The sequence below is a fragment of the Notamacropus eugenii genome, chromosome 2, assembly GCF_028372415.1.
Source record: "Notamacropus eugenii isolate mMacEug1 chromosome 2, mMacEug1.pri_v2, whole genome shotgun sequence".
Classification (NCBI taxonomy): Eukaryota; Metazoa; Chordata; class Mammalia; order Diprotodontia; family Macropodidae; genus Notamacropus; species Notamacropus eugenii.
In genome coordinates this window covers 434,634,966-434,661,082 of record NC_092873.1, presented here as the reverse complement: position 1 = coordinate 434,661,082, position 26,117 = coordinate 434,634,966, and the positions used below count along the sequence as shown (strand labels likewise).

General features: G+C 44.3%; 1 protein-coding gene across 8 annotated transcripts in view; it reads left to right on the top strand.

Annotated features, from left to right (window-relative positions):
- NFASC (neurofascin) overlaps positions 1-26,117 on the top strand; it is a 240,381-nt gene that overhangs the window by 200,377 nt on the left and 13,887 nt on the right. For 3 of the 8 annotated variants that reach the window (XM_072648074.1, XM_072648072.1, XM_072648071.1), the window contains one exon: positions 2,142-2,156. The exons of 3 other annotated variants lie outside the window; for them this stretch is intronic. In XM_072648074.1, the coding sequence (XP_072504175.1) occupies positions 2,142-2,156 (15 nt within the window). Of the gene's footprint in view, positions 1-2,141; positions 3,882-9,702; positions 9,931-14,981; positions 15,099-16,674; positions 16,822-26,117 lie in introns of those variants that run through there. 2 more of the 8 variants (XM_072648077.1, XM_072648075.1) reach the window with 2 other exon arrangements.

Here is a 26,117-nt window from a genome sequence, read left to right as displayed (position 1 = left end):
ATGCATTGATATATGAGGGAAGTTGCTTTAGAAGTAAATGTATTACAGGAATGTCATGGGTAATATGTGTACTCACTCACCTAAGAGTATAACAGTAGTGGTAATAATATCCATGCAGACCCTGGGGCCCAGAGATTTCCTCATAGGGTCCAGTGCCTGGCCAGGATCAACTCTAGCCTTGGTCTGGGAGTCCTTGGAATGGAATGGACAAGAATCGTTGGAATCATGGAAGTTCTAGGCTGCAGGTCTCTTTTTATAGGTGCTCTTCAGAAAGAGATGGATGTAGGCAGCCCTGCAACCTGGGTGAAAGTGAGATTGGTCCACAAGCATTTTTTAAATGCTAACTGTGCCTCAGGTGGTGTGCTAAGCACTGGGGAGACAGGGGAAGGCAAGGGGCTCACATCCCAATGGGCAAAGAGAGCATGAGGAGGAAGTGGGCCAAGGGGAACAGGCACCCCCAAGCCAGCTTCCCTATGAGTCTAAATCATTCAGTAGCTCAAGGTACTAGCATTGGTTCTATTGCCCTACAGGATGAGCTTGGCTGAAGCCACCTCGGGCCCCAAGACCCAAGCTGTGTCTTCAGGGAAAATTCATTAGAGGCAGCTGCTGCTTAGCTCTCCACATAGGACTTCAGCCTTCAGGCCATCCTCCCTGGTGAAAAGGGCTTGTCCAGGAGAGAAATAGGGGAGATGCGAGCAAATTGTCAAGATAGCAAATTGTCAAATCCAGTCTGTAGAGGAGGAAAACCTTCAGAGACCAGTATCCCAGGTCTACTACAGAAACTCCAGGAAGCTTCCAGTCTCCCTTGATCAGTGTCCTTGGATCTAACCAGATAGCCCACAAATACAGCTTAAGGGACTCCTTGGAACCCATCCTCCACCCCAAAAGAGCCTTTTGGGTCCCTTACTACTGGCCTGGGTCCTGAGAAGACCTGCATCCCTCCTTCTCTGTCTTTGCCCAGCAATCCAACTCTGGGGTAGTGGCAAGGGATGAGGTAAACAGAGGACATAGCTGACTTAGAAACAGATTGATGATGGAAGGCTCTCTCTGGTCTTGTAAACTTTGGAGAATGATCAGCAGAAGAAGGCTTGGTCACTCTGCCCTGAGCATTGGCAAGCACATTTCCTGGGGGGAGGTGGAGACTGTATGTAGGCTTGATTGCCCACATCACAGAAGGACCCAGGAGGAGAGACACACTCCTCCCTCTCCTGCCCCCCAGATCAGATGCTGAAAGTAGATAAAGCCCCATTGTCAAAACCCAGTGCCTAGCAAAGAAAATGTTCTACAGCCTTAGGGGACGAGAGCACAAAGAAAGACCTTCTCCCAGGCTTGGGTTTTTGCCATGAATCCTGCCTGAGTTGTAACTTAGGGCCTTCAGTCTAATGGGTTTGAGAAGAAACCTAGTGGCAGAAGATAAGCAGAGGAGTTTGAGAACCACTTTTAGCTCTAGTCTACCGAGCACCCCAAGGACGAGCTGGGAGTGGCCCAAGTTAGCTGTACTCTCCTCATCCTCTCCCCCCAAAAAAACCCCATCTATTCCATTTAGTGTAGTAAGAACCATTCCTATGGTTAGTCTCTCCATCTCTCTAATATTGTGGGGTCCTCTCCACGCCTGCTAAATCATAGGCAAACCACCTTGACCAGGTCAGCACTCCTATAGGTAAGAAGAAGGGGTGGGATAGGCTTTTTGACCCATCCTTGTAACTTTCTGGCTTCAAAGACCTTCATGTAGCTGAGAAGGGGAAAGGAATATGAGATAAGCCAGGACTGGGAGAACATTGGAACAGACCAGTACCCAACTTCAACCCCTAGAAAGAGGATTGCTATCTAATTCATGAAATGGTACAAGAACCTAGGAGGAAAGAAATCTGTTCAAACATGTCTAAGCTGGTGCTGACCTCCATCCTGACTGGGGGAACCTGGAAGTATCTGCCAAGTATTAGCTGGTGTTTGTGTGGACATGACCATGGGCAAGGTGGAGAGGGGACCACCAAACAGTTCCCCCCTCAGTCTCACCATGCAGTGTTTAACGCCAGACTTTCTCCATGTGCTTGTCCTGTGATTTCACCTGTGCCTCTGTTTTCTCTTCCTTCCCTTACCTTTCTCTCTCCTCCCCCCCAACTTGGGTGCTGTTTCTGAAGCTACTCCAACCCCAGGTATCGTACCAGCCAAGGAGGTAACCAGCATGGCATGGGGTGGTGCAGGAGGAGCCCAGTCTGAACTGGGGTGGGGGAGACCAAAGAGGACCTAGTGCCAAAGCATGGGTCACAATTGACCTTTTCACTGGCTGGAGGCAAAGCCCAGGGGAAAGAGGCTTGGCCTGGGAAGCCTTCAAAGGCACCTAACACAGTCTCCCCACTTAAGCCATGGATCTGTATCCCAGAGACTTCAAGAGAGAAGGACAGCCCTCTTCCCCCAAACCCTAGACCTTAGAGCTGTGGCCTGCTCTGCTTCATACCTTGACAGTTACTGACCCTTAATTGTGGAAGCCTGGTTGAGTGCCTAGTGTCTTGTCCAAGAAGGCAGTCTCAGAGTGTGGAGAATTACCGTCTAAGCTCTGGTCACAGATGGTGTCAGGGGCTAGGCCACCCCAGGTCCCTTTCACCTTGGTCTTGTTTCCAGCCACTGAAAGGGGGAAATGGGGTAAGAGTGGTATGCATGCTGATGGTGCATGCTGCATGCATGGGTGCCCAGTGCTGTGGGGCTGTCTCATTGAGGCCCCTGTGAATGCAGTCTTGAATAGGGCCTTCCCTGCCTGATGTGCTATCTTAGTGGGAACTCCAGTTCTACTGCCCCCTGAGTGATAATTGCTCTCTGCCTCCCCAGGAAGTCAATCTTCTCTAAGGGTTAGGGGAAGCCCCCAATCTAGAAAGCTAAAAAGGAACATTTGAATGGGAGGGAGCAGAAAATGGGGGTGGGGTGACATCTAAGTCGAAATGATAGCCAGGGTGGCCAAATCCCAGTCCCACCCTACAAATTCTAATCTCTGAGGTTTGAGAGCCATTCGTTGAGAGCTCTCCACTGGACCCAAGCTAGAAAAATAGTGCAAATGTCTCCTGAGCTCCCTCCCTTGGCTTTGGCCTGAATTCCCATCTGAGGCTCTGTTTTACTATGTAGGAAATGGGAGTAGGTCTTCATCAGGGAAATGGATCCAGAACTGGCAGTATGGGGTCCTGGGGAAAGGGCTTAACAGAGTCCAGTTGGGGTATACACCCTTAGGAAGTAACCCTGAAAGAGCAGATTGGGAAGCCGAGAGTAGAGTTTCCTTAAGGAAATTGTTCTTTACCCTACTCAGAGAGAAAGATCTTTTACCATTGGGTTATTTCCCATCCTTCTCCCTTTCCCCACCCTCATTTGGGTTGATTCTCTTTGCTTTTGCATCTCCCTGCTTCCTTCTGTTTGTATTCTAGCCTTGTTCTTTGTCAGCTAGAGATTCATCCCCTCCTGGGGTTGTCTGTCCTGCTATTCCTTCCACTAATCACCTAGAACCAACCAGGATCTATGCACACACAGGCAGGAAGCTTCCAGGCTAAGACAACTGGGAATGAGGAGACCAGGGTCAGAGCCTCCCTTCCAACAACTTACCATGCCATCCCTGCCATTTCCCAGAGAGCCCAACTTTCGTCAATGTCTGCCTAGGGCTCTTGGTTGCCATTCAGTGCTAGGACCAGTCTCAGAAGGTACCCAGGGAAGGGGAAGCAGAAGGAACCAAAGAGACTGTGGGGTACACTGCAAGAGCACTGAACCTGAAGTCACAATGTGTGAGTTTGTGTTTTAGTTGCAATTGCAACTTTCTTGCTATGTGATTTTAGACACGTCACCTGCTCACTCTGCCTTAGTTTTGTCATCTATAAAATGGTTGGGTTGGACTAGACAACCTCTAGGGATCCTGTTCAGCTTTAATATTTTGAATTTGTATGCCAGCAGGAAGCTCATCATTGATGTATCTCAGTTTCAATTCAGTTTGATCAGTCTACAAGCTTCCTGTATGCCAAGATTATGCTAGGTGCTGAAAATATAAAGTCATCAATGCAACAGTCCTTGCCCTCAAGGACCTTACAGTCTACTGGGGGACATAGCTTGTACACATCAAGTACACAGTATGTGGGAAGTAAATACAAGGTTATTTGAGAGAGCAGGAGCCTCTTGTGGGATCATGAAAAGCTTTATATTCAGAAGTGATACTTGAACTGAGCTTTGAAGGAAGCTAGGAATTCCTTGGCAAGTGATTTAAGGAGGACTTTGCAAGGGCAGAAAATAGACTGTGCAAAGATGCAGAGATAGGAAAGAGCCTCCTGTACAAGCAACCAAAAGAAGATTTTGGTAGAAACATAATGTGTGTGATGGGGAAGGGTGTGTAAAAAAAACCAAAACCAAAAAAACCTGGAAAGAGAGGCTCAACCAAGACTCCAAAGGATTTTAAATGCGAATGAGAGGAGGTTGTCTTTTGTCCTAGAGAGGGTAGGGAGCCACTGGAATTTTTTGAGCAGGGGAATAATATGTCCAGACCTGTATTTTTGTAATATTAATTTGGCAGTTGTGTGGACTGGTGAGAAGAGACTGAAAGCAAGGAAATCGATTAGGAAGCTATGTTAATAGTCCAGGTGAGATGTGATGAGAACTGAAGTAGAAATGGTGACCATGTGGGTGGGGAGAAAGGGATGGAAAGATGGATGGAATCAATGTCACGGAGGTAGACTCAGAGAGACTCGGTAACTGATTGGCTGGGAGGGAGGCGAGGTGAGAGAAAGTAAAACATCGAGTTATGAAGTAGAGGGTGTGAACCTGGATGACCAGAAGAATGATAGTGTCCTCAGTGGAAGCAAGGAAGTTAGGGAGAGAGGTGGATCTGGGGAGAAAGGTAGGTTGAGTTTGAGCTGCCTGTGACACATACAGTGATGTGGTATTAGAGCTCAGAAGAGAAATTAGGTCTAGCTGAGTAGATCTAAGAATCTCATGTGCAGAGAGATGGGAGTCAATGAAACTCTGAAAGAGAGAAGGCCTGGGATAGTGCCATGTTGTATACTCACAGGTTGGGAGGGGAGCAGGGGGAGACAGGTGTAATGAACTAATGGACCGAGGAAGGGAGGGAGGGAGGAAGGAAGGAAGGAAGGAAGGAAACCAGCATTTATTAAGTTCCTACTATGTTTCAGGCACTTAAGTGATTTACAAATATTATCACATTTTATCCTCACAACAACCATGTGAAGCAAGGTACTACTATTATCCCTATTTTACAGGTGAGGAAACAGAGGCAAACAGAGGTGAAGTGGCTTGCCCAGAGTCTCACACAGCTGGTAACTATCTGAGGCTGGATTTAAACTCAGGTTTTCCTGACTCCAGGACCAGCTCTCTAATCACTGTGCCACCTAACTGCCTCTAGGGTAGAACTGACCAAAAGTGGGACAGGCTGCCTCTGGTAGTAGAGTCACTCACTGCCAGTTTTCAAGAGGAGGCTGAATGACCGCTTGTCAAGGATGGTATAAAGGGAACTGTTGTTCAGTTACAGATTGGATTGGATGCATACTGACCTCCCTCCCCATTCTGAGGTTCTATGTGAGTCTGTTTGAACCCTCTGTCTCTTTCCTGTTTTGTTATCTCCAGGCTGTGGGTTCTTCAACACTTTGTGTCAGGGACCCCTTTTCAGTGTGATAAAGGTTATGTTCTGCTTTTGAGAATAATTCTTTTAAACACGTGAAATGAAATGTAGGACTCTAAAGGAAGCCAACTATATTTAAATATAGTTATCAATGTTTTTAACATATAATTGGGGAAGAAATAAAATATATTAATTTTTTTAAATACAGTTAACAAAATATTCAACAAACTCATGAGCTCCAGGGTAGGAATACCCATTCTAGTCTCTGTCTTGGAGAAACTGCTCCCCTCCCAACTGGCCCCATTGGAATAACAATGACTTCTGATAAACATCTCATGAAAATCAGATCCACAGATGCTAATGATAGTGGTCCTGGCCATGTTCCCACTGAGTTTTTAAAGGGTCCTCTTCCAGAATCACACAACGGATGACATCTGGCATCTAAACAAGTTATACCATTGGACTGAATCTAATTAGATGAAAATTTGGTAGGGATAAATGTAAAATCTCATCTTAGGTACAAAAAAAATCAGCTTCATAAGTATAATAAAATCCAAGGAAATGGGGGCATTTATAAATAGCAGCAGTGCTAAAAAATTAAATTAAATTTAAAAGATCTGGGAGTTTTAGTGGTCTGCAAGCTCAACTTGAGTCAGCTCTGAGATGTGGAAGCCAAAAATGGTGAGATGATTTGGGATTTCATTAAGAGGCGCCTGTTTTCCAGGAACTGAGGTAGGACAGCCCCATTGCACTGTGCCCTCATCAGACCTCGTCAAGTGTGTTGTGTTCAGTTCTGGGTGCCATGATTTAAGAAGGATAAGCTAGAGTGTGCCTGGAGGAGAGTAATCGTCTTGGGGAAGGGCCTGAAGAACAATCAAAAAAACTGGATATGTTCAGCCTGAAGAGGAGATTGAGCTGGGGAACAAGATCGCTGAGTTCAAGTATTTGAAGGCTTGTCATATACAGGAAAAAATTAGATTTGTTCTGTTTGACTCCAGAGGGCAGAACTGAGATTAATAGGTAGACGTTACAAGGAGATCCATATAGGTTTGATGTCAGTTGGTCTTAAATAATCATTTTTTAAGCATCAGGAAGAACATCCTAATACTTACAGATATCTAAAGGTGTAATGGTCTGCCTTGAGAGGCAATGGACTCCTTCTCAGAAGTCTTCAAGCAGAGGCTGAAGGAGCCTTGTTATCTATGTTTAGTGAGAATTCCATTCGTGTGAGGGCTGGGCAAATTCAATAGGCACAAAGCTAAATATAGGTGTCAGACTCGCAGCCTGCAGGGCTAGCTGACTCGCATTAAACCATCATTGGGAAATGTTTAACAAAATAAACAAAAAATACAATACAACATAGATAATGCTGAGTTGTGGTTTTCTAAGTAAATATGTGGGCTGGCAAGAAGTCCAGTTTGACACTGCTGGACTGACCACTGAAGTTCCTTCCAGCTCTGAAATTCTTTTATTCTGCTTGTGTGTGGGTTTAGACTTAAGAACCTCCACCCACTCCCCATCCCCACCACGCCCCATCCCCCCACTTACCCCCAGCCTCAGGTTGCAGGGGTCACAGATGTATTTGAGACCTACTCTTTGTGTGGCAGGATTCTATTAGAAATTGTCAAACTTGGAGAAATACTGACCCTCTGCTTTCCCAAGGTCCCCAGTCATTTCATCTCTTCTCAGATGTATAGGCTGAGCTAGATGACCTCTGAGTCATTAAATTCCTTGTTCTGTGACATCCGACCTGGGGACAGATGGTTGTAAAAGATGGTCATCCCAGAAATCATTAAACATATAAGGCTTTGAGGCAGTCTTATTTGGAGGTCAAAATGACCCCTCAAATATCCCACTAACTCCCCAGCTCATAATAAAATGGTGACAGAGGTACCTAGGACCCACTACTGATGAGGAATTACCAAATATGGAGTAGAACTGACCTGGCTTTCCAGAATTTCCCAGTCATTACGTCTTTTTGCAAAGATAAAGGGAAGTGGTGCAGTATAAATCTTTGACATTGCTACTCTGATATAATATAAGTAAAGTGCTTTATAATTTGGGACCTTGGCAAAGGGTAGCTATCCATTCAGTTCTTAAAAAAAATAGTGTGAGAGTGGGATTTGAAATAAACATATACATGCATGTATATAAATATACACGTATGTATGTACGTATTTGAAGACTTTCCCATTGACTGAGGGTTATTTGGGACAAAGGGGAGTGGAATGCCATAGCTTTGAACCTCAGGAAGAATCTATGGAATCTAAAGTGCTGACTGGCCTCCCAGTATGCTTTTTGTGGCCTCCACCCTCAGGGCCCAATAAACACTTCTGATCTTCCACACTGCGGCCATGTCTTCCAGACCCCAGGAACCCTCTCTCTTTTTTCTATGTGAGTTTTGTAATTGAGTGAACTGGGCAAATGAAAGAGACGTTTGTTTAGGTAGGGCTAAGAAAAGAAGGTTCAAGATCTCTAAATTCTTGCCAAGAGGGAGACGCCCCTGGTAGGCCCCAACACCCACCACCACGGAGGCTGTCTGCTATTTTCCTCTCTGAAGATCAGTGTGATACTAGCTGTCTGGGGTAGGGTGAGGCAATCCACATGCTCTTGTTTCTGTGAACCTTTGGAGTCCTTTGGGCCTCCAGGAAGATGAGAGTCACCCCAGCCTCTGCTGATCTCTTAAGGTGGCATTTCTGGTCCTCTATTGGCATAAATGGTAGGTAGTAGACAAGAGATGAATATTATAATACTCCCAGGCTCTCAGCTGCATCAAGTATCTAGAGAAGAAGGAAAGGATGGGCTCTTAGCCTCCTCCACAGCCTAGTGCTGCTCTCCACTGCTCATGATGGGGTAGGCAGGGCTAGGAGTAAGGTACATAGAAGCCCAACATATGACATCCCTTCTGAGTGAATTTCATTCCTTCAGATAGAAGGAAGTGTCCGTGGGGAGGTAGTCATTGACCACCACTGTTTCTAACCATAGATTCTTCCCATCCATTCACGATATGAACTGAAATCATTCATACAGGGGTGACATGGTCTCAAAATGCCCCTAGAGTTGTTTACCACAGTGGTCCTGGCCAGTTTCTGCTGAGTCTTTGGAGGGTCCCCTCAGAGAGTCACACAGTGGATGATGCCAGGATGTTGACAGGGAAAAGCATTGGACTGAATCTAATAAGATGAAATTCAATAGGAATAAATGTAAAGTCTTACGCCAGTGCACAAAAATCAGCTTCACAAGTATAAGATGGGGGGCGGGGGCACTGGAGTGTGAATAAACAGCGGCAGTTGTTCTGAAACAGATCTTGGAGTTTTAGTGGGTTGCAAGCTCAGCCTGAGTCAGCAAAGGAATGTGGAAGCCAGAAGGGTAGTGTGATTTTGGACTGCCTTGGATCAGGGAGAATAGCTGGGAGAGGGAAAAAAAAATCATGAAATGGATATTACATCGGCAGGCAGGTCCATCAGAAGCCAGGGAATTCTGAACATAGCCCATTTCTAAGAATGGAGAAGAAACTCTAGAGGTGTTGAGGCTGTTTTTGTCCAAAGGAGACATGGCAGAGAGACATGATTTGGGGGACAGGGAGGTAAAGTTGTCTGAGGGACTATACCCTGGGAATGGCAGACTGTCTGTGTGCCCCAGGGGCCACCCAACTGAGGATCCCTCTACCTTCCTACTCCCTGGGACTGGCTGAGTGGGCTTGGGTTGGGATGTGGCTCCTGCTTGGGTTTGGTCTTGTGTCTTCCTTGGCTGCTCTTCCCTGTGATTTCTCACATTCCCCGGGGCTAAGAGATTCCATGCATCCTTCCTCTATCTCCTTCTCCCATCTTTGCTGGGTGCATGCTGGGTGCTTTGAGCCATGCAGACCATCAAGAAGAAAATGAAACACACTCTCAGGCTTCATTTTCGTCATTCCACATGGTTGTGTTCTCAGCCATCATGGTTCATCCAACATACCCTTTGTTTCACTTGGGGATCTTAGCTCCTGAAGCCACATCTTCTCCCCTGGGGCCTCCTGCCTCTTGGGGCAGGGTTGTGGGAGTGTGTCCAACCTGGAGACTACCAAACCAACCAGACCGGGCTGTTTTACGTTTCCCTCTCAGCTCCCACCATCTTGCCTCCAACTACAGTCAGTGCGACAAGTGCCGTGAGCGGTACCGATGTTACTGCCGTAGCTACCACCGCCGCTGACACAACTGTCCCCACTGCTGCACCTCCCACTACTACCACCACCACCACCACCGTCGCTACAACTGCTTCTACTACCACTACCGCTGCCACCACTACCACGGAGAGTCCTCCAACTGCTGTGACTAAGATACAGGACACTGGTATTGCTGAACACACACTTCCCTCTTCCCCTCAAGCCTCTGCCCCTTCCCATGCCTTCTCTCTACTCTTCAGTAGAGACACGTACATAGTCTTCCGAGGACAAGAGCTAGGACCAGGCCTAACGTTTATGGACATCCCTCAGTGGTTTCTAGGCCAAGGAATCATGTATCCGAGGACTAGATTCATGTCCTGGTATCCAGGAGACCCCAGAATTCCTGGTCCTGAGGAGGTCTCAAAGGCCAAGAACCTGAATTCTGCTCCTAGGCTTCCTGCCTCACCTGCATCATAATCCCTCACCCTTCCTGCCTTTTTGCAAAACCTGAAAGCACTATATAAATCTGAGCTACCATTATTTATTACTATTAGTATCATCATCAATCATTATCATTAGCTTCTCCAGTCTGTGATAAAGAGATAGGCAGGATCCTTCCACCTCAGAAAGGTGATTGGATACCAAGCTCAGGTCCTCACCCAGAGATTTCCAGTCATCCACACCAAAGCTGGACAAGAAAGGCAGCCACTTAGAGCCCAAAACACAGGGTGTTTAATGGGAGGCAATGTGATGTAGCAGAAAGAGCACTAGATTTGGAGGCAGAGGTCCTGGGTTCAAATCTCAGTTCTGCTTATTTCCTATATGATCTTTGAGAAATCACTCACCTTTTGGGGGCTTCATCTGTAAAGTAAAGGACTAGATTATTTCTAGGATTAGACTAGATTATTTGGAAGGCACTTTGCAGCTATGTCTCTTTTAAGTAGGACTTTTAAGTAAATGTACCTAATTCCAGAAGATAGGCCATAAGTATTTATTTTGTAATGTGACATGTCTTACAATGAAAGACTAAAGCCCCCAGTGAACAGCAAAATAGGCTGGTAAAATTTTACCATTCAGGGAGGCATAGTTTTTTAATCCTGCCCAGGGTGTACTAATGACATGTTCAGGCTGTCTCAAGCCAGAGTTTGCATTGAACACTAGGTGTAGTGAAACAGAAAAAGGTTTGCATCCTAGATATGGGATTCCAAGGCAAAGAGGAACCTTCCTCTCAAGGTACCAGGATAGGTAGAACCTAGAGCCTCATCCGCAGAGAACCAGCCAGGCAGCAAAACTCTCTGATGCTGCTTGTCACTTACCAGTAGCATCTTTGTCTCTGCATCAAGGAATGGAGCCTGTAAAGTGTGTAAAGGGATCCTCCAAAAGATGAACCCACACCCAGAGCACCTGAGCCCTCATAGGGCCATCTCAGGTTCTCATCTCCCCCTCCCTTTTCCTTTTAAAAAGAGTCGATTATATGAGCTCCAGGAAATAGTACTGTCATCAAGGAGTCTAGTAAGGACCAAAGGTGCTAAGCTGCTGTTTCCATGGATGTTCCCCATAACCTGTAATGCATGGAAGTAAAATTATGGCCATTTTAGTAGCTGCTTGTAAAAATCAATCTAAGACCCAGCCTGCTGGGATAAAGCATAAAGGAGTCAGGATGGGAAGCTTTGTTTTTCCAGTATGAGGAAACCCATTGGGGAATTCAGCAGTACTTCTGAGCATTAAACAGCCTTTTATTGTCTAGAAGGAAGGGGCTCTAGCTTATGGAGCCAATGTGACAGCTGGAAAGTCAGCTTGAAAAAGAGAGTAAGGGATGGGGTGGGGGGGGGGGTGAGGGGGATGTGGGGGGGGGCAGCCAAGGAAATGGGGAGCAGATTTGCCTGTTCTGGCCCCATCTGTAGTCTTCATTAGCTGTGTGGCCTGGGGCAAAGGTGCCTTCACCTTTCAGGGTCTCTCTGCCCTGCTCCCAGCCCTCATTTGGTTGACTAAGGGCAGCCATCATGCCTCATAGGAAGAATCTAATTTTGCCAGTGTGTGGAACTCAGTCAGTAAGCATTGTTGCTGTTCCAGGCACTGTGCTAAGTGTTGAGGCAAGAAGAATTTGCTCAAGGCACATAAAGATTAATCAACTCACCCAGGGTAGCAGGGCTAGGAAGGAGTCAGAAGTGGGGTTTGAACCCCACAAGACCTTCTTGAACACCAATCCAACACTCTAATCACTATACCACACTGCCTTATATATGATAAGGATTTGGCACGGGGGAGAGGATAAGTCGATAAAATGCTTTAAGCTCTCAGAAAACTGGTAAAAATATTAACTCAAAGTCAGTTTACAACACTAACCATTTCTTTGACCTTGGAAAAGCTGTCTCCTGAAGTGATGAAGTAATGTTGACCTTTAGAACAAAAATTGACTAGGGAAAACCTTGTTAATATCACTGGGAGCTGCCATCTGCTAATTGGTGATTAGTGTGCTTTTTGAGTGGTAGCTCAGTTGCTGAGGTTGAGCCTGACATCATTCAATTACCTTGACTGTCAGAAAAGACAGGTAGAGAGCAACGAGGAAGAATGACTTTTGCCTTACCCTCTGGTGACATCAAAACGTCAGCACTGACATGATGGGCCAAGACTATGGACCATCCAGGCAGCTCTGTCTGTGACAGAGCCAATGGTGACCTGTTATGGGAAAGCATGACTGCCCTCCCCTCCACCCAGCTTCAAACATTAGAAATGTCTTCCACCTTTCCTAATCTTTCTTCATACCCCTATCTGGTTCTTTCATCTACCAATTCACCTCAGCCTTTTGGAAGCTATTTCCACTTTGATCCCATACCAGTCCCTGGGAGAATAACAAGTTCCATAGACTTTTTTGAGGAAAGATTTCCTTTCATATGTCCTAAGCTTTCTTTCAGACTGCCAGGTGGACCTCTCTGGTTCTGGTATTCTGAACTAGCCTGAGTTCACTTTATTATCTTCACCCTCTGTGATCCATAAACTTTGATGATGTTTTTTCCCCTGCTTTCATCTTTCTAAGCCTGGAGAATCTCTCCTTCAACCCTCCAAACACTCCTATTCCAGTTTATCACTTTAGTTTCTTTTCTTTAGACCTACTCCAGGTCTCCCTCAACTTTGCCTGGAGGCGTTTAGTCAAATGAACATTCTTACCCCAGCCATAGGAAGCATTCCCCCTCCAGCTGTCACTAGAAATGAGAAGGGGGTCTCACTCTGACCTTCCTGAAGGCATGCAATTCAAAGTTGAGATTTGCCTAAGGCAGCCATTTCATGCAAAAAGTCTTGAAGAAAAATATAGAAGCTGGACCAAGCTGACAAACCCGTTGGAGGGTCCCTGGCAATTCTAGCCAGGAAGCCAAATGTTTGATGACCACTCACCTTAGGCTAATGCTATCCTCCAGGCTTCAGGGGAAAGGCATTACTTTAGTAAAGACCAGGAAGCCCATTATAACTTCTGAACCCTGCAAGCTGAGTTATATGCCACACAGACTGTACTGAGTGCACTTGGTTCATTTATTTTTGAAAAGTGAGTAGGTGACAGTACCCCCTTGCATGCTAATAAAATACACAGGAGCCACACTTGTAAAGTCTTTGAAATATGAGGCTTCATGCTAGCATTCTACTATTAAATCTTTGCTGGGAAATGGGGTAATCAGGCTGCCGGCTCTCCTGAAAAATGACTGTGTTTGAAGATTAGTGATGTCTTTGATGCAATGGCTTCCCAGCTATTAGGAGCCGGGTAATTGATGCCTTGTCCAGTGCACAGAGAGTGTACCCACCCACCCCCAACCCCATCCTAAGAAGCTAGAACGGAAAGAATCCAATGTAATGGAAAGGATATCAAGGAAGGGGAGGTGTTCTGGGCCAGTCTCAGAGTGGTCTGCTGGGAGGAAAGAGAAATTACTGATGGGTTTAAGATCTTTCAAAGTATAGTTCCAGACCATTAGAAGACCTTTGAGTAATGAGGAGGAAGAGAATAGGGTTCATAGCTGTTGACCTGATCCAGCCTCTGCTAGCCTGAGAATCTCCCAAGGTGTCTCTGAACCAGAGCAACTGTCTCTCAGGCCTTGGATTTTCTCCTAGTGTGACTCTGGGGGCTTTTTCACCTTAAAAATAGTTTTAAATGTGTTATTTCAAACATCGATACAAACAACTAAATTTACTATTTGCATTTAAATTAATTACTTTCCAGCCATAAAGTAGCATAATGACACTTTGTGAGTCCCTCAAACCAAATCCCCATCAGGATTCTTTGTCCAACCTCATTCATTTCTCCTCATATGATTGTAATCCTATAAATACATGTTCCATCTTCTGGGTCTGCTTTTTCTCTCTTTGCCTTATTTCATAAAGGCCGTTCCAGATTTCCTTGTATTCATCTTGCTTGCCCATCTTAATGGCATTGAAACATTCCATTCCATTAACATACTACCATTCTTTTAAACATGTCCCTATTGTACGTTTAGGTTGTGTCACATTGTTTACAGTTACCTACAACAAAAATCTTTGCAAAGATAAATCTTTCGTTGTTGCTGCAGCTGCTTTCAATTACACTGTTGGAGTAATAGAATTATTGGGTCAAAGGATGTGATTACTTGGGTAACTTTTCATGTTTCCAAATTGTATTCCAGAAAAGTCTTCCATTTCCCTTCACACCCCCTCCCCCTCCACACACATATTCACACCTCCCAGCTTAAGAAAATACCCTCCACCTTGTCACTTCCCACCCCATCACAGATCACGAATTCCATTTGCTTCTTAAGCAGCCACTCTGATCATCACAAAAAAACTTTAGTAGTTTTAAGGACAAAGAATACCACCTTCTCTGCCCAATTCAGGCAAAGGGGAACTTTTTCTCCCTTCCTCTGAGAAGTGGGACCTGTTTAGAGATCCAGGCCTTTCCAGAGCTGAACCCAGGTACCATAGAGAGATTTGAATAAGAAACCATGCTTTGAGTTGAATTCCTATTTGCATCATGTAGAGGCTATCCAGCTGTCCATGGATAGCTGTTCCCTCCACACCAAGGTCAGCCTGCATGCTCTCTAGCACACACTAGGCCCACGGGTTTCAGCCACCCAAGGCTGAGGCCTAGAACTATGTTGGAGCCATGTATACCAGGCAATTTCTGACTCTCTGTTCTTTCCCAGCAGACCCTGGCCTGTGCGTGTGCCCAGCCCTGCCTCCCCCCATCATTACTAACTCCTCTTCTAACCTATTCACCAGCCCCCTATGGACAGTCCATATGGAACTTCACGGTGAAGGCCAACAGTAAATCGGCCAACCTCACATGGGACCACAATCTCGAGCCAGGAACTGACTTTGTGATTGAGTATTCATACAGTAAGCATTGGCCTGCACGGCAACACGGGATTAGTGGTGGATGCCATTTAAAAGCTCCTTCTACGTCTGAGGCTCAGAGAGGTCTTTTACCCTGGGGTTAATTGTGGCCTAGTGAAGTCAATATATTTGCTGGGTTGGGGAAGGGGGGAAGACAGTCAAGAGGAAGAAAAACAAGGCTGATAAAGTCTTTAGATGTCTGCTAAGCACACATGGGCCACCACCGCTTGCCAGAGTCTCTTCCCTGCACTGGGATGAGGCCTGTTTTAGGCCATGAGCTCCAGGGAAGCTAGATCTTATCTTAGCACTAGGCTCCTTAAAGAGCAGGGAGTCAGGATTTTCTTAAGTTTCCACAGGGCAATCTCCTGGTCCTGGGAAAGAAAGTGATCTCCCGTGCCAAAAAAGAATGGCCCACAGCAGATTGTAAATTCTTCTGGAAAGGAAAAGGATTAGACCCTGCCTTGACCTAGCCACATTCACTATCTAAGTCTCCCCAGTTATTCTGAGTTGCTGCTTGTGACCAAGGGACAGATTTTTATACTATATGTGAAACTGACTTGTCCACAGGGGGTCAAACCCAGGCACCTGGTGTCATTTACAGTAATCCTTTAACTGATCTAACCTCCCCGGAGAGGACCCTAGGCACAAGCAGAGGAGAAATCACAGTCAACTTTGCCATGTATAGTCAAGGGGAGTGGGGAGTCTTAAGTCCACAGATGATTCCAAATCCCTCATTTTGTTTATATTTTCAGTTCTACCAACACCACCTCCCTAGTATACACACACTCTCTCTCTCTCTCTCTCTCTCTCTCTCTCTCTCTCTCTCTCTCTCACTCACTCACTCCTGGTGGTATTTAGAAAAAGAGCCTCCCCCAACAATCCTTCTAGGTATTGCACCTGAGCAGCCAAAAGGCAAAAAATGAGAGGTAGAGAGGCTTGGTTAATCTATATACCACATAGGTTCATCAGTCCCTAATGCATGGAGAGTTGGTTGTCTTATACTGGTTACCAAAATGAGATTGAGGGACTACCCATTATCAGTATTATTGGTAAGTTGGGGTTATGAAGATCTGGCCTGGGAGTGGGGAAGACTCAGTTTCAAGCCCCTCCTCTGATACATACTGGACAAGTCATTTAAATGCTCAATGCACTAGGCAACTTTCTTAAGACTGCCAGTTGCCAAGTAAGTGCCAGTCTCCTTACCAGGAGTTCCCTATATCAGTGAAATCATAGGTTCAGTCTCCCTCTCTATCCCACCTCCAACACCAAAAAAGAAAAAAAGTTTAGGATTAGAAAGTCAAAGGAATGTGACAGATTTAGAGAGCAGAACAAATCCTCGCTGCAGGGTTGAGATAGATGTGGATCTTGAAGAGTCAACATTGAGGCAGGAAGGGCTCATCTGGTCAGTCTAGTGATCTCTGTTTGGGGCTGGCACAAGTGCCTGGGCATGCAGACCCGACATGGTGTCCCAGCTGTAAGTAGCCCAGCCCTGTCCTTGACAGGTGGCCAGGGACCCATGTCGTGTCTCTGGCTACTCACTCAAGAGACCCCGAGCTGACCTAAGGTTTCTGTTCTTCAGGCAACCGGTCAGAAAAAATTCACTCTAAGGCCCGATCTTTCTCGTTGACCAACCTCAATCCCGGGATTTACTACTCGTTCCGGGTTTATTCCCAAAACAGGCCTGCTATCACGAGTTCCCTCGTCACTGTTCAGACTGCTGATTCAGGTGAGAGGGGATTTGGCCAGTCTGAGCTGTCCCCCAAAAGCATGAGGCATTCCATCTCCGGCTTGACTTGTCATGGAGAGTAGAACTAGGACTTCCCCACCCCCAATCTTGCATGGCTGTCTTCTCTTCTTGTCACACTTACAAGAGTCTAAAGGTTTCTAGAAACCAAAGAGGAACAAATAAAACCAGAGGATGGGATGAGAGGCATTGGGGAGCCTGTGCAGTTTGGAAGGAAACAAATGATATTGACTCTGAGAGTGATGGTTGGAGGTGTAGAAAGAAACCCAAAGCTTTCTAATGAAGCCAAAGAAGAATGCTTGGTATACACTTGTATTTGAAAAAGGTTTCATATGTGTTTGCACATGCGTTGGTGAGTGGGTGCGTGCATGATTGCTTACTGTCTCCAGGTATAGTTTTGTGGGTTGCTGTATGTATATTGTTTCCTTGTACACACATATTTGGTTGCTATCTCTGCTGCAGAATCACGAGTTCATCAATCTTGGGCTGAAAAGGACCTCAGAGGTCATTTAATCCCACCCCCATATTTTACAATTGAGGAAACTGAGATACAGGGCAGTCATGTGACTTGCCCAGCATCATACATATGGTGAACTATTGGAGGCAGAATCTGATCCCAAGTCCTCTGCCTCCTTAGCTAATAATCTTTCCACTATACCAAATATTCACATTATTAATTGTTAATATAATTATTATTGAAGTTGGAAGGTACCTTAGAGGCTACCTGGTGCAATCTCTTACGTATTGTATAAATACCCTCTATCCATTCATTGCCCAACAAAGCAACCCCATTCTCTTTTTGGACAAGTCTAATTGCTAGAACCGTCCTTGTGTCAAAAGAAAACCTGCCACCTTGAAAATTCTGCCCATCAGATATGAGGGGCTAACTGAATTTGTATCCATGGGCTTTCAGGATAATGCTTCATCCTACTAGCAGCTGCAGCAAAGTCCTGTTTCTGTGCCATCCTCACTTCTCAACTTTCCCAATCTAATGACTATATTTGGGGCTTATTTTATGTTTTCCTTTGGACCCCAAAGTTAGCATGAGTGAAAAGTGGTTGACTTTTTCAACTCTGGCATAAAGGAGGGTGTCCCCCAGTACTAAGGTACATGCCTGCCAGGGCCAATAAATAGACAAACTCCTCACCCTGTAGTACTATGATATGTCCAGTTCCTCAGTAAATGGAGCAGAAGACAAAGTGACAAGCTGGCAAGGAGCCACTTCCCAACAGGATACCATGTGCTAATGTAAACTCAAGCTCAGTCTGAGAGTCCGCATCACATCTTAAAAATTTCCCTGTGTATAGGATCCTATGCAAAGGGAAATTCAGAAGGAGGAGGAAATAGTCCCACGTTCAGGTAGTACCTTTTCAGATGGAGATAGAAAATTCACAAGCAAAAGGAAAAACTCATTATAAGATGAAAGTTGGTTTGCAAAACATTTTCCCTTCTCCTGTGTATAACTAAAGCTCTTGGCTCAGATGATTATCCCAGATCTCATTTGGGAGAAATAAAGGTCCAGCTACTAAAAGAAATTCATTGTCCGTTAGAGATAAATGTTTCTGCCCAATCCTTCCCAGCTTAGACATAAATCATACGATGACAAATTTCAAACTAGGAGATATCTCAAGAAGGGCTCTAATCCAAACCTTTTATATTACAGATGAGGATAGGGAAGCCCAGGGACTCTTAAGTGATTTGTCTATGGTCATATAGGTATTAAGTTTTATAGGCAAGATTTGAATTTACGTCTTCTGACTCTAGGGCTGGCATCTTTTTCCTAGTACCATACAGCTTTCTATATTCATTCCCTCAAGGTTCAGAGAGGCTAGCCACCCAGCTGGTTCCTCTGGCCTTGAGGGCCAATCTGAGGCTGAATGTCTGAATGTTCACTTGGGCCCATCATGTCACAGGGGTTTTGGGGATGAGGCAGAGGAGAGGAATGGGGAAACCAGCATGGCAGCTGGGTGAATGACAAAGCAGTGCAGGTGGCTAGACTCTGAAGCAATAGGGGTTCTGGAATACTGTTCATTGGTGCATATGTTTGATTTTGGTCCAAAACAGACCTGAAGCTGACACTGGGGGAGTGGAAGGGGGAGGGCAAGAGCAGAGTTGGATTCAGAAAAATGATCTTTGGAAATGGTGCCCAGCCTTTCCTAGAGGAAGCCAACATTGTAAATGCAAGTACAGTTTGCTTTCAAAGTGACCAAAGAAGACAAACCCTCCAAGTGTTCTCCCCAGAAACCTGCCTCTGTAGTCTAGAGGGGGGGAAAGTTTCCATGGAACAAACACTCAATTCACAGTGATCCTGCAGGCTGGTCACTGTTGTATGATCCAGATTGAACAGCCTGCTACCACAAAAAGAATGGCTAGATATGAGGACAGGAGGACCTACATTCACATCTTGCTTCTGCCACTGACTTAACCTCTGTGGGCCTTAGTTTCCTTATCTGCAAAATCAGTCAATCAACAAGCATTCCTTAAATGCCTGCTATGTACTGGATGTTGTGCTAGGCAACGAGGACACAGACAAAAATTACTCTGTGCCTGCTCTCAAGGAGCTTCTATCAGGGAAGGCAGTGTGCATACATACATCACTATGTGCAAAATAGACACAGGGTATTTTGGGGGGTGGAGCTAGAAGGTCAAGAAAAGTTGCATGTAAAAGGTAGCATTTGAGCTGTGTTTTGAAGAAAATGGTATTCTAAGGGTGAGAGGTGGGGACAAAATGCATCAAGAAACTGGGGACAAAGAGTGCCAAGGCTTGACAATGGCAGGGGAGGGACCAGTGTGTGAAAACCAGCTTGGCTAGGAAATAGAATGTGAGAATGAAAGTCATATATGTATGTATATGTAAATAGTATGCATGTATATATAAAAATTAAGGCTAGAAAAGTTGATAGGAAACAGATTATGAAGGGCTTTAAATGTCAAACAAGGGAGTTTATATTTGATCCTAGAGACAATACAGAACCATTGGAGTTTATTGAGTAGGGTAGTTAGATGGATAGATTGTCACTTTAGGAAAGTCATTTTGGAAGCTGTGTGGAGAATGGATGGGAACAGAGGGAGAATCAAGATGGGAAGACCAATTAGGAGGTTATTGCAATAGTCCTGGTGAGAGGTGTTGAAGCCTGAATTATAGTGGTGCCTGTTTGAATAAAGAGAAGGGACAAATGCTAGAGAGGTTGTATGGGAAGAAATTCTAGGACAAGATTTGGCAACTGAATAAAAGGTGAGGGAGAATGAGGAGTTGGGAATAACTCTGAGTTTGTGAGTCTGAGTGACTGGAAGAATGGTGGTAAGTAAGGAAGAAGAAAGTTCAGCAGGTTCCAAAAGCCCAATGAGTTTTGGAGAAGAGATAACGAGTCCTATTTTAGACATGCTGGGTTTCAGATGCCCATGGGACATCTAGTTCAAAATGTCTAGTAGGTAGATAGTGATGCAGGACAGAAGAGAGACCAGGGTCAGATATGTAGATCTTGGAACTCATTTGTACGTAGATGTGAAACCAGTGATAGTCAATGAGGTCACTAAATAAAGAATGGAGAGACAGAGAGGAAGAAGAAGAAAGAGAAGGAGGAGAAGGAAGAGAAAAGAAGGAGGAAGAGAAGGAGAAGAATATGAAGAAGGAGAAAAAGAAGGAGGAGGAGGAGGAGGAAGAGAAGAAAAAGAAGGAGAAGAAGAGGAGAAGACAAAGAAGAAGGAAAAAGAGAAGAAGGAGGAGGAGAAGAAGAAGAGGAAGAAGAAAAAGAAGGAGGAGAAAGAGAAGAAGAAGAGGAAGAAGAAGACCCAGAGAAGAACCTTGGAACACACTGATAGTAAGCAAATGGGATATGGATGATGAACCAGCAAAGGAAATTGAGGAGTGATCAGCTGGGTAGGAAGAAAACCAAGACAGACAGTGGTTCCAAGCACTAAGAGGTCTGAAACAGATCTCTAAGATTCTAATTCATTCTAAATCCATAATTATAATATTTGTTAAATGTGAGTGTGTGCCAGGCACTGTGTTAGGTTATAGGAGTGATACAAAGCCGATATAAGATACAGCGCCTGCCCTCAGGGAAATTATAGTATAGTAATAGAATATTTGGACCTAGAGTAAGGAAGATCTGAGTTCAAATCTATCTTCAGACACTTACTAGCTGTGTGACCCTGGGCAAGTCACTAAAAACAATTATTTGCCTCAGGTTCCACATTTATAAAATGTGGATAATAATAACACCTACTTCAAAAGGCTGTTGTGAAGATCAAATGAGATATTTTTGAAGTGCTTTGCAAACCTTAAAATGTTATATAAATGCCAGCTGCTGTTATTATTATTAACAAGTTCAAGGAAGAGATGTAGACCAAACACATAGCACACAGCTGCTGATGCACAAAGTGAGAGATGCCTGCACATTTAGCTATGTGTGCATGTGCTTACCCTCTTAGAAAATACATGAAGAGAGGAGGGCAGCAGAAAGCTTCCTATGTTCCTCCAATCCCATGCCTCATAAAAACAAGAGAGAGCAAAGGTTGACAGGTCCCAACCACTGATCATTTAGATAGGCACAGAGTATCTCTTCATTTAATGAAGAGTAATGTCCCTTAGCAGCTCAGCAAGGAAAAATAAGAAAGCCACCAAGAACAATATCAGAAGCTCTGGCCCACCTCACAAATATCCTGCATGTGAAGTTAATCACCTACGTAAAGCTCTTGAGGCCAATGGGACCCCAGAGGCCATTAACATAGAACCTTGGTTGATTCCAGAAGCCTTTCTGTTCTTGTTCTTCGGGGCAAAGGGACAAAGGAGACATCATTGGGGTATACTTGCACTATATTGACCGAGTGCCCTAAGGACTATTTCAGGACCACAGAAAAGCAGAGGGCAGTCAAAAGATTTATTTGTGGTCAGTCCATCTTTCATTCACTGCAGCTGGGGGAAAATTATTTTTCTTGCATCAACCCAGGGTGGGGTGGGGCAAGTTGGAGAGGGAGAAATGTGAAATTGTTCTTGGTTGAAGTTAGCCAATTCAGAGTGCTTCTTGAATAAATCTCAGCTCCATCCCATCAGTCAGAGGACCCTATCCTGTTTCTAAAATGTAATTTTTCTTTGAATATTGAATAATAGGTCTCAAATTTGTGTCCATTTATTTAATCTGGTTAGAATTGAAGCCATTAGAACTTGTTGTCTGTGAATTTTGCATCTCTAAAGTAGCTTAGAAAACCTTGTCCCATCTTCTCTGTGGCAGGAGGAGGTTTTTGCCTGAGTCTCTCAGATGCTTCAGTATAAGGACATGGAATTGTCCTAGTTTGTATCAGTTGGAACTGGAGGGTAGAACAAAGATGAATGCAGCCAGGTCTTAGAACTCTGATTTTATCACATTGGGTTTGCAATCTTTAAATAAATGGAATTAATCTATTGAATTTGGTACCAAATTTATTTAAATTTTCAAATTTATTTAAAATTGGGTTCTCCTTATGAAAATTGTTATTGGAGTCCAACATGTGAGACCATCTTATGAATCCTTTTTCATACTTGAATAAATAATCTATGGAAGGCTTACCTTTTAGCAGCTTCTACTCTTTAAGAAGTCAAGTACAGGGATAGATCCAGAGCTCACAAATGAATTTTCTAACCCTTTAATTAGACTACTTTAATATGTTTGGATTTGATTCCTACATGTATGTGCCATATATCAGGTGGCATGCCATCTTCTGTCTTTCTATCCCCCTCTTCTCTCTGAAGTATGGTACTATATTCAAAGGGAAGGGGCCACCCCTAGAAGAGGCAGAGGTTTTGAAGAAAGGACTGGCTTTCTGTAAACACAGGCCTACTTTCCTTTCCAATTAAGTTTGCAAATAAAAGTTATACCTCAGTTCATTGCCTTTGTGGCCTTGATTTCAAACCAACATTGATTCTTGTCATGTAGCCTTTGGGAAATTAGAAGCAATCAGCCCTCATCCTTCCCACTAAGCAGAGGGGTCACCATATTCACTTTGATACTCTAGAAAACCCTTTTATATGATAGCATGGACAGACAGAGTTAATGTTCTACTAAAGGCTCAATTATGTTATATTAGACTTTCATTGCATTATGTTATGTTTGGGGAAATACATCAATCAACAGGTATTTACTGAGTGCCTACTATATTCCCAGCACTGTGTTAGGCTCTGAAGGATAGTGAAGAAACCCTTAATTCAAAAAGCTTATAATCTAGCTAGGAAGATAAAACTAGTACTCTTGAAATAATTAAAAAACAATTCAATGTCAAATAGATCGGTATCATTGCTAAATGTAATTGGAAATTGCAGGGACCAAAGAGAGTTTTCCTGTAGGTCTGAAACTTGAGAATATATAGGATTTGGATAGAGGGAGGAGAAGAGTGAGCAAATTCCAGTTGGGTAAGTGGCAACAGGTGAAGGTTGAAATGAGCTTGGCATGTGTGGAAGACAAGGATACCAATCTGCCTAGTATGGAAATCCTGTGTTGGGAAGTTAGAATAAATGCTTGTTGATGTGTTGTGAGAAGCCAGGTTGGCTCTGTAGAGTGACATCACATTGTAGAGGTGTTTGAAAGTCCGTTGAAGGAGCTGATATTTGGGGTGGTACGAACTAGGGAGCCATTATAGGTTCTAGAGAAGAAGCATGAGTAACATGATGATATTGCTCTTTTAGGAAGATTATTTTGGCAAGAGTATGCATAAGGGATTAGAGAAAGAGAAGATAAGGATATGGAGAGATGAGAGTTCAGGTTTGGACAGTGGCAATGTGAATAGAGAAAAAGATGAGAACTGAGAGACATTTTGAAATAGAGGGGAGGAACAACAGAACTTGGGAACAGATTAGAACAGAGATGGGGAACCTGTGGCCTTGAGGCCACCTGTGACCCTCTAGGTCCTCAAGCATGGCCTTCACTTCACAGTGAAGTTTATACTCAGTCAAAGGGCTGCACTTGAGGACCTAGAGGGCCACAGGTGGTCTGGAGGCCACAGGTTCCCCACCCCTGGACTAGATAGTTGGAGATTAAGGAGAGGGAAGGAATTTTCTAGGCTAACAATCCAGGATAATGTTGACATTGACCACAAAATGGGGTAATTTGAAGCAAAAATGATGGAGAAGCTGAGATCATTAAATCACTTTTGAACATATTGAGTTTAATATGATGACAGAACATTCAAATGGGGAGAACCTCTAGACTTGGGAAAAATATTGGTTTGGCAAGAGGAAATATCTTGCACTACAGATTTCAGAGACATTCACATAGAGATCAAGTGAGTCAATGGATGAAAAGCTCTTTGCAAGCTTTAAAAACACTATGTCATCTATCGCCTTTTCTTTACTGGGCCTATGATTCCATTGATACAGAGGACTCCCACTGTGGAGACTCCCTCCATCCATGTGGGTAGGCACCTGGTCTGCAACTTAAGAGTCTTAGAGAGTTGTCTGGGGAAGAGGTTAAATAAGTTGCCCAGGGTCACTGGCAGACATGAACAGGACAGCTTTCAATCCATTAAAATCATCCTGTCTGTCATTGTCATTGAAGCCATGAATGTAGATTAATTCATGGAAGGAGTGGGGAAGGTAGAGAGAAAAATAGACATCTTTGGAGGCCATCCATGGATGGGGGAGAATAATTGGGGAACAAATAGAGAGATAGAAGGAAAACAGGGAAAGTGTTCTGTTGTGAAGGAGGGAGCAGAGGAGGAGGTGACAGAGCTGATAGCATCAGACACCACTAAGGAGATGAAACAACTGAAGACTGTGAAAAAGCTATTGGAAACCTCATTGTAGTGGTAAGGCCAGAAGTTAGATTACAGGGGATATAAAAGGGAATGATGACCAGGAGGTGGAAGCAGTGGGTGAGGTCCACATGTTCAAGAAGTTTATCAATTAAAGGATGGAGAAAATTGAGCAGTAGCTATTACCAAGCGACAAGTGAAGTTTTTTGTTGTTGTTTTGATTTAAAATGAAAGGGATTTCAGTGTTAGAGACATATTGGGAAACATAAGGGAGAAGGCCATAAAAAGAGTGAAAGAAAATTGAGGCAATGGGGTGTTTGAGAAAACAAGATTCATGAACAGGAGGGAAGAAGTCCAGGATATAGCTTTAAGGAGGAGAGAAGATTCCTCTTTAGGGACAGGGATGTGTTGAAGTGAAGACCAGGGAACTCAATCCAGATGCTTTCAGTCTTCTCTAGTAAGTAGGAGGCAAGGTTCTTCAAGGGGGAGATCAGGTCTGGAATAACCACTATGAAGTTTGTGCTACCAAATCAATGAGAGATGTCTGGACAATGATGATAGTGGTTCCATGAAAGGTCATGGGCAGGAAGGAGGGAGTCCAACCGAACAACACTAAAATTGACTTCAAGGTGGGAGAAGTATAGTTTAACTAGGAAATGCTAGGTAGAGTGGAGATATTGAGTGATGTGACTTAAATGGTACATTCTACCCCAATCCCAGTAGTAGGCTGTATTGTAATGGAGTATTACTCTGTCAGACCCGGCTTCTTTAAGCAATTGGGCATCTTAGAGATTTGAAGATTTGTTTCTTCCAGTCTACCTTGTAGGGACAATATGGTTACTGACTGTGGCCATCTACATATCTGAAATGTCACCCAGTTGCATGAAACAGCTTGGTCTGGAATCTCTACATTCTGGGGTGGCTCTGTGGTTACTCTGTATCTGTCCCATTTCTTCCCTGATCTCAAGTAAGTCATCCTTGCCATGATAGGTTGAGCATCAGGGCAAGTTGCTCTTGTGCTTTGGTCTGTGGGCTAGTTGGAGGATGAAAGATCCAAATTCAATCAGCCCTCTGATTTTCAGCCAAAGCACCAATGGGCTCTTAGGTTGGGAAACCTGTGACTGTCTTCATTCATGCCTTTCAAATGGATTACAAAAGAATGATAGGGTCATAGAGTTAGAGCTGAAAGATCATCTAGTCCAACTCCCTCATTTTACAGAGGAGGAAACCATTCACGGAGTTTAAGTGACTTGTCTAAGATTACACAGGTAGCAAGTATAAGAGCCGAGATTCAAACCCAAATCCTCTAATTCCAGATCCAACATTCCTTCTACTACACCAAGATATGCCAACCATAGTAGGAGGCCCTTTACCAAACCCAACCCACTGGTGTGGGTTTATGTGTGGTGGGGGTGGGAGCAGGATGGGTTAGGACTCTTCTTGAATTGACTTCAGTTGGTCTCCTACAAATGAAGAAAATCACAGGAGTGTGTTTTGCAGGAGAAGGATCATCAGGAAGAATTGTAACTCCCCTCACACCATATCTTTAGCAA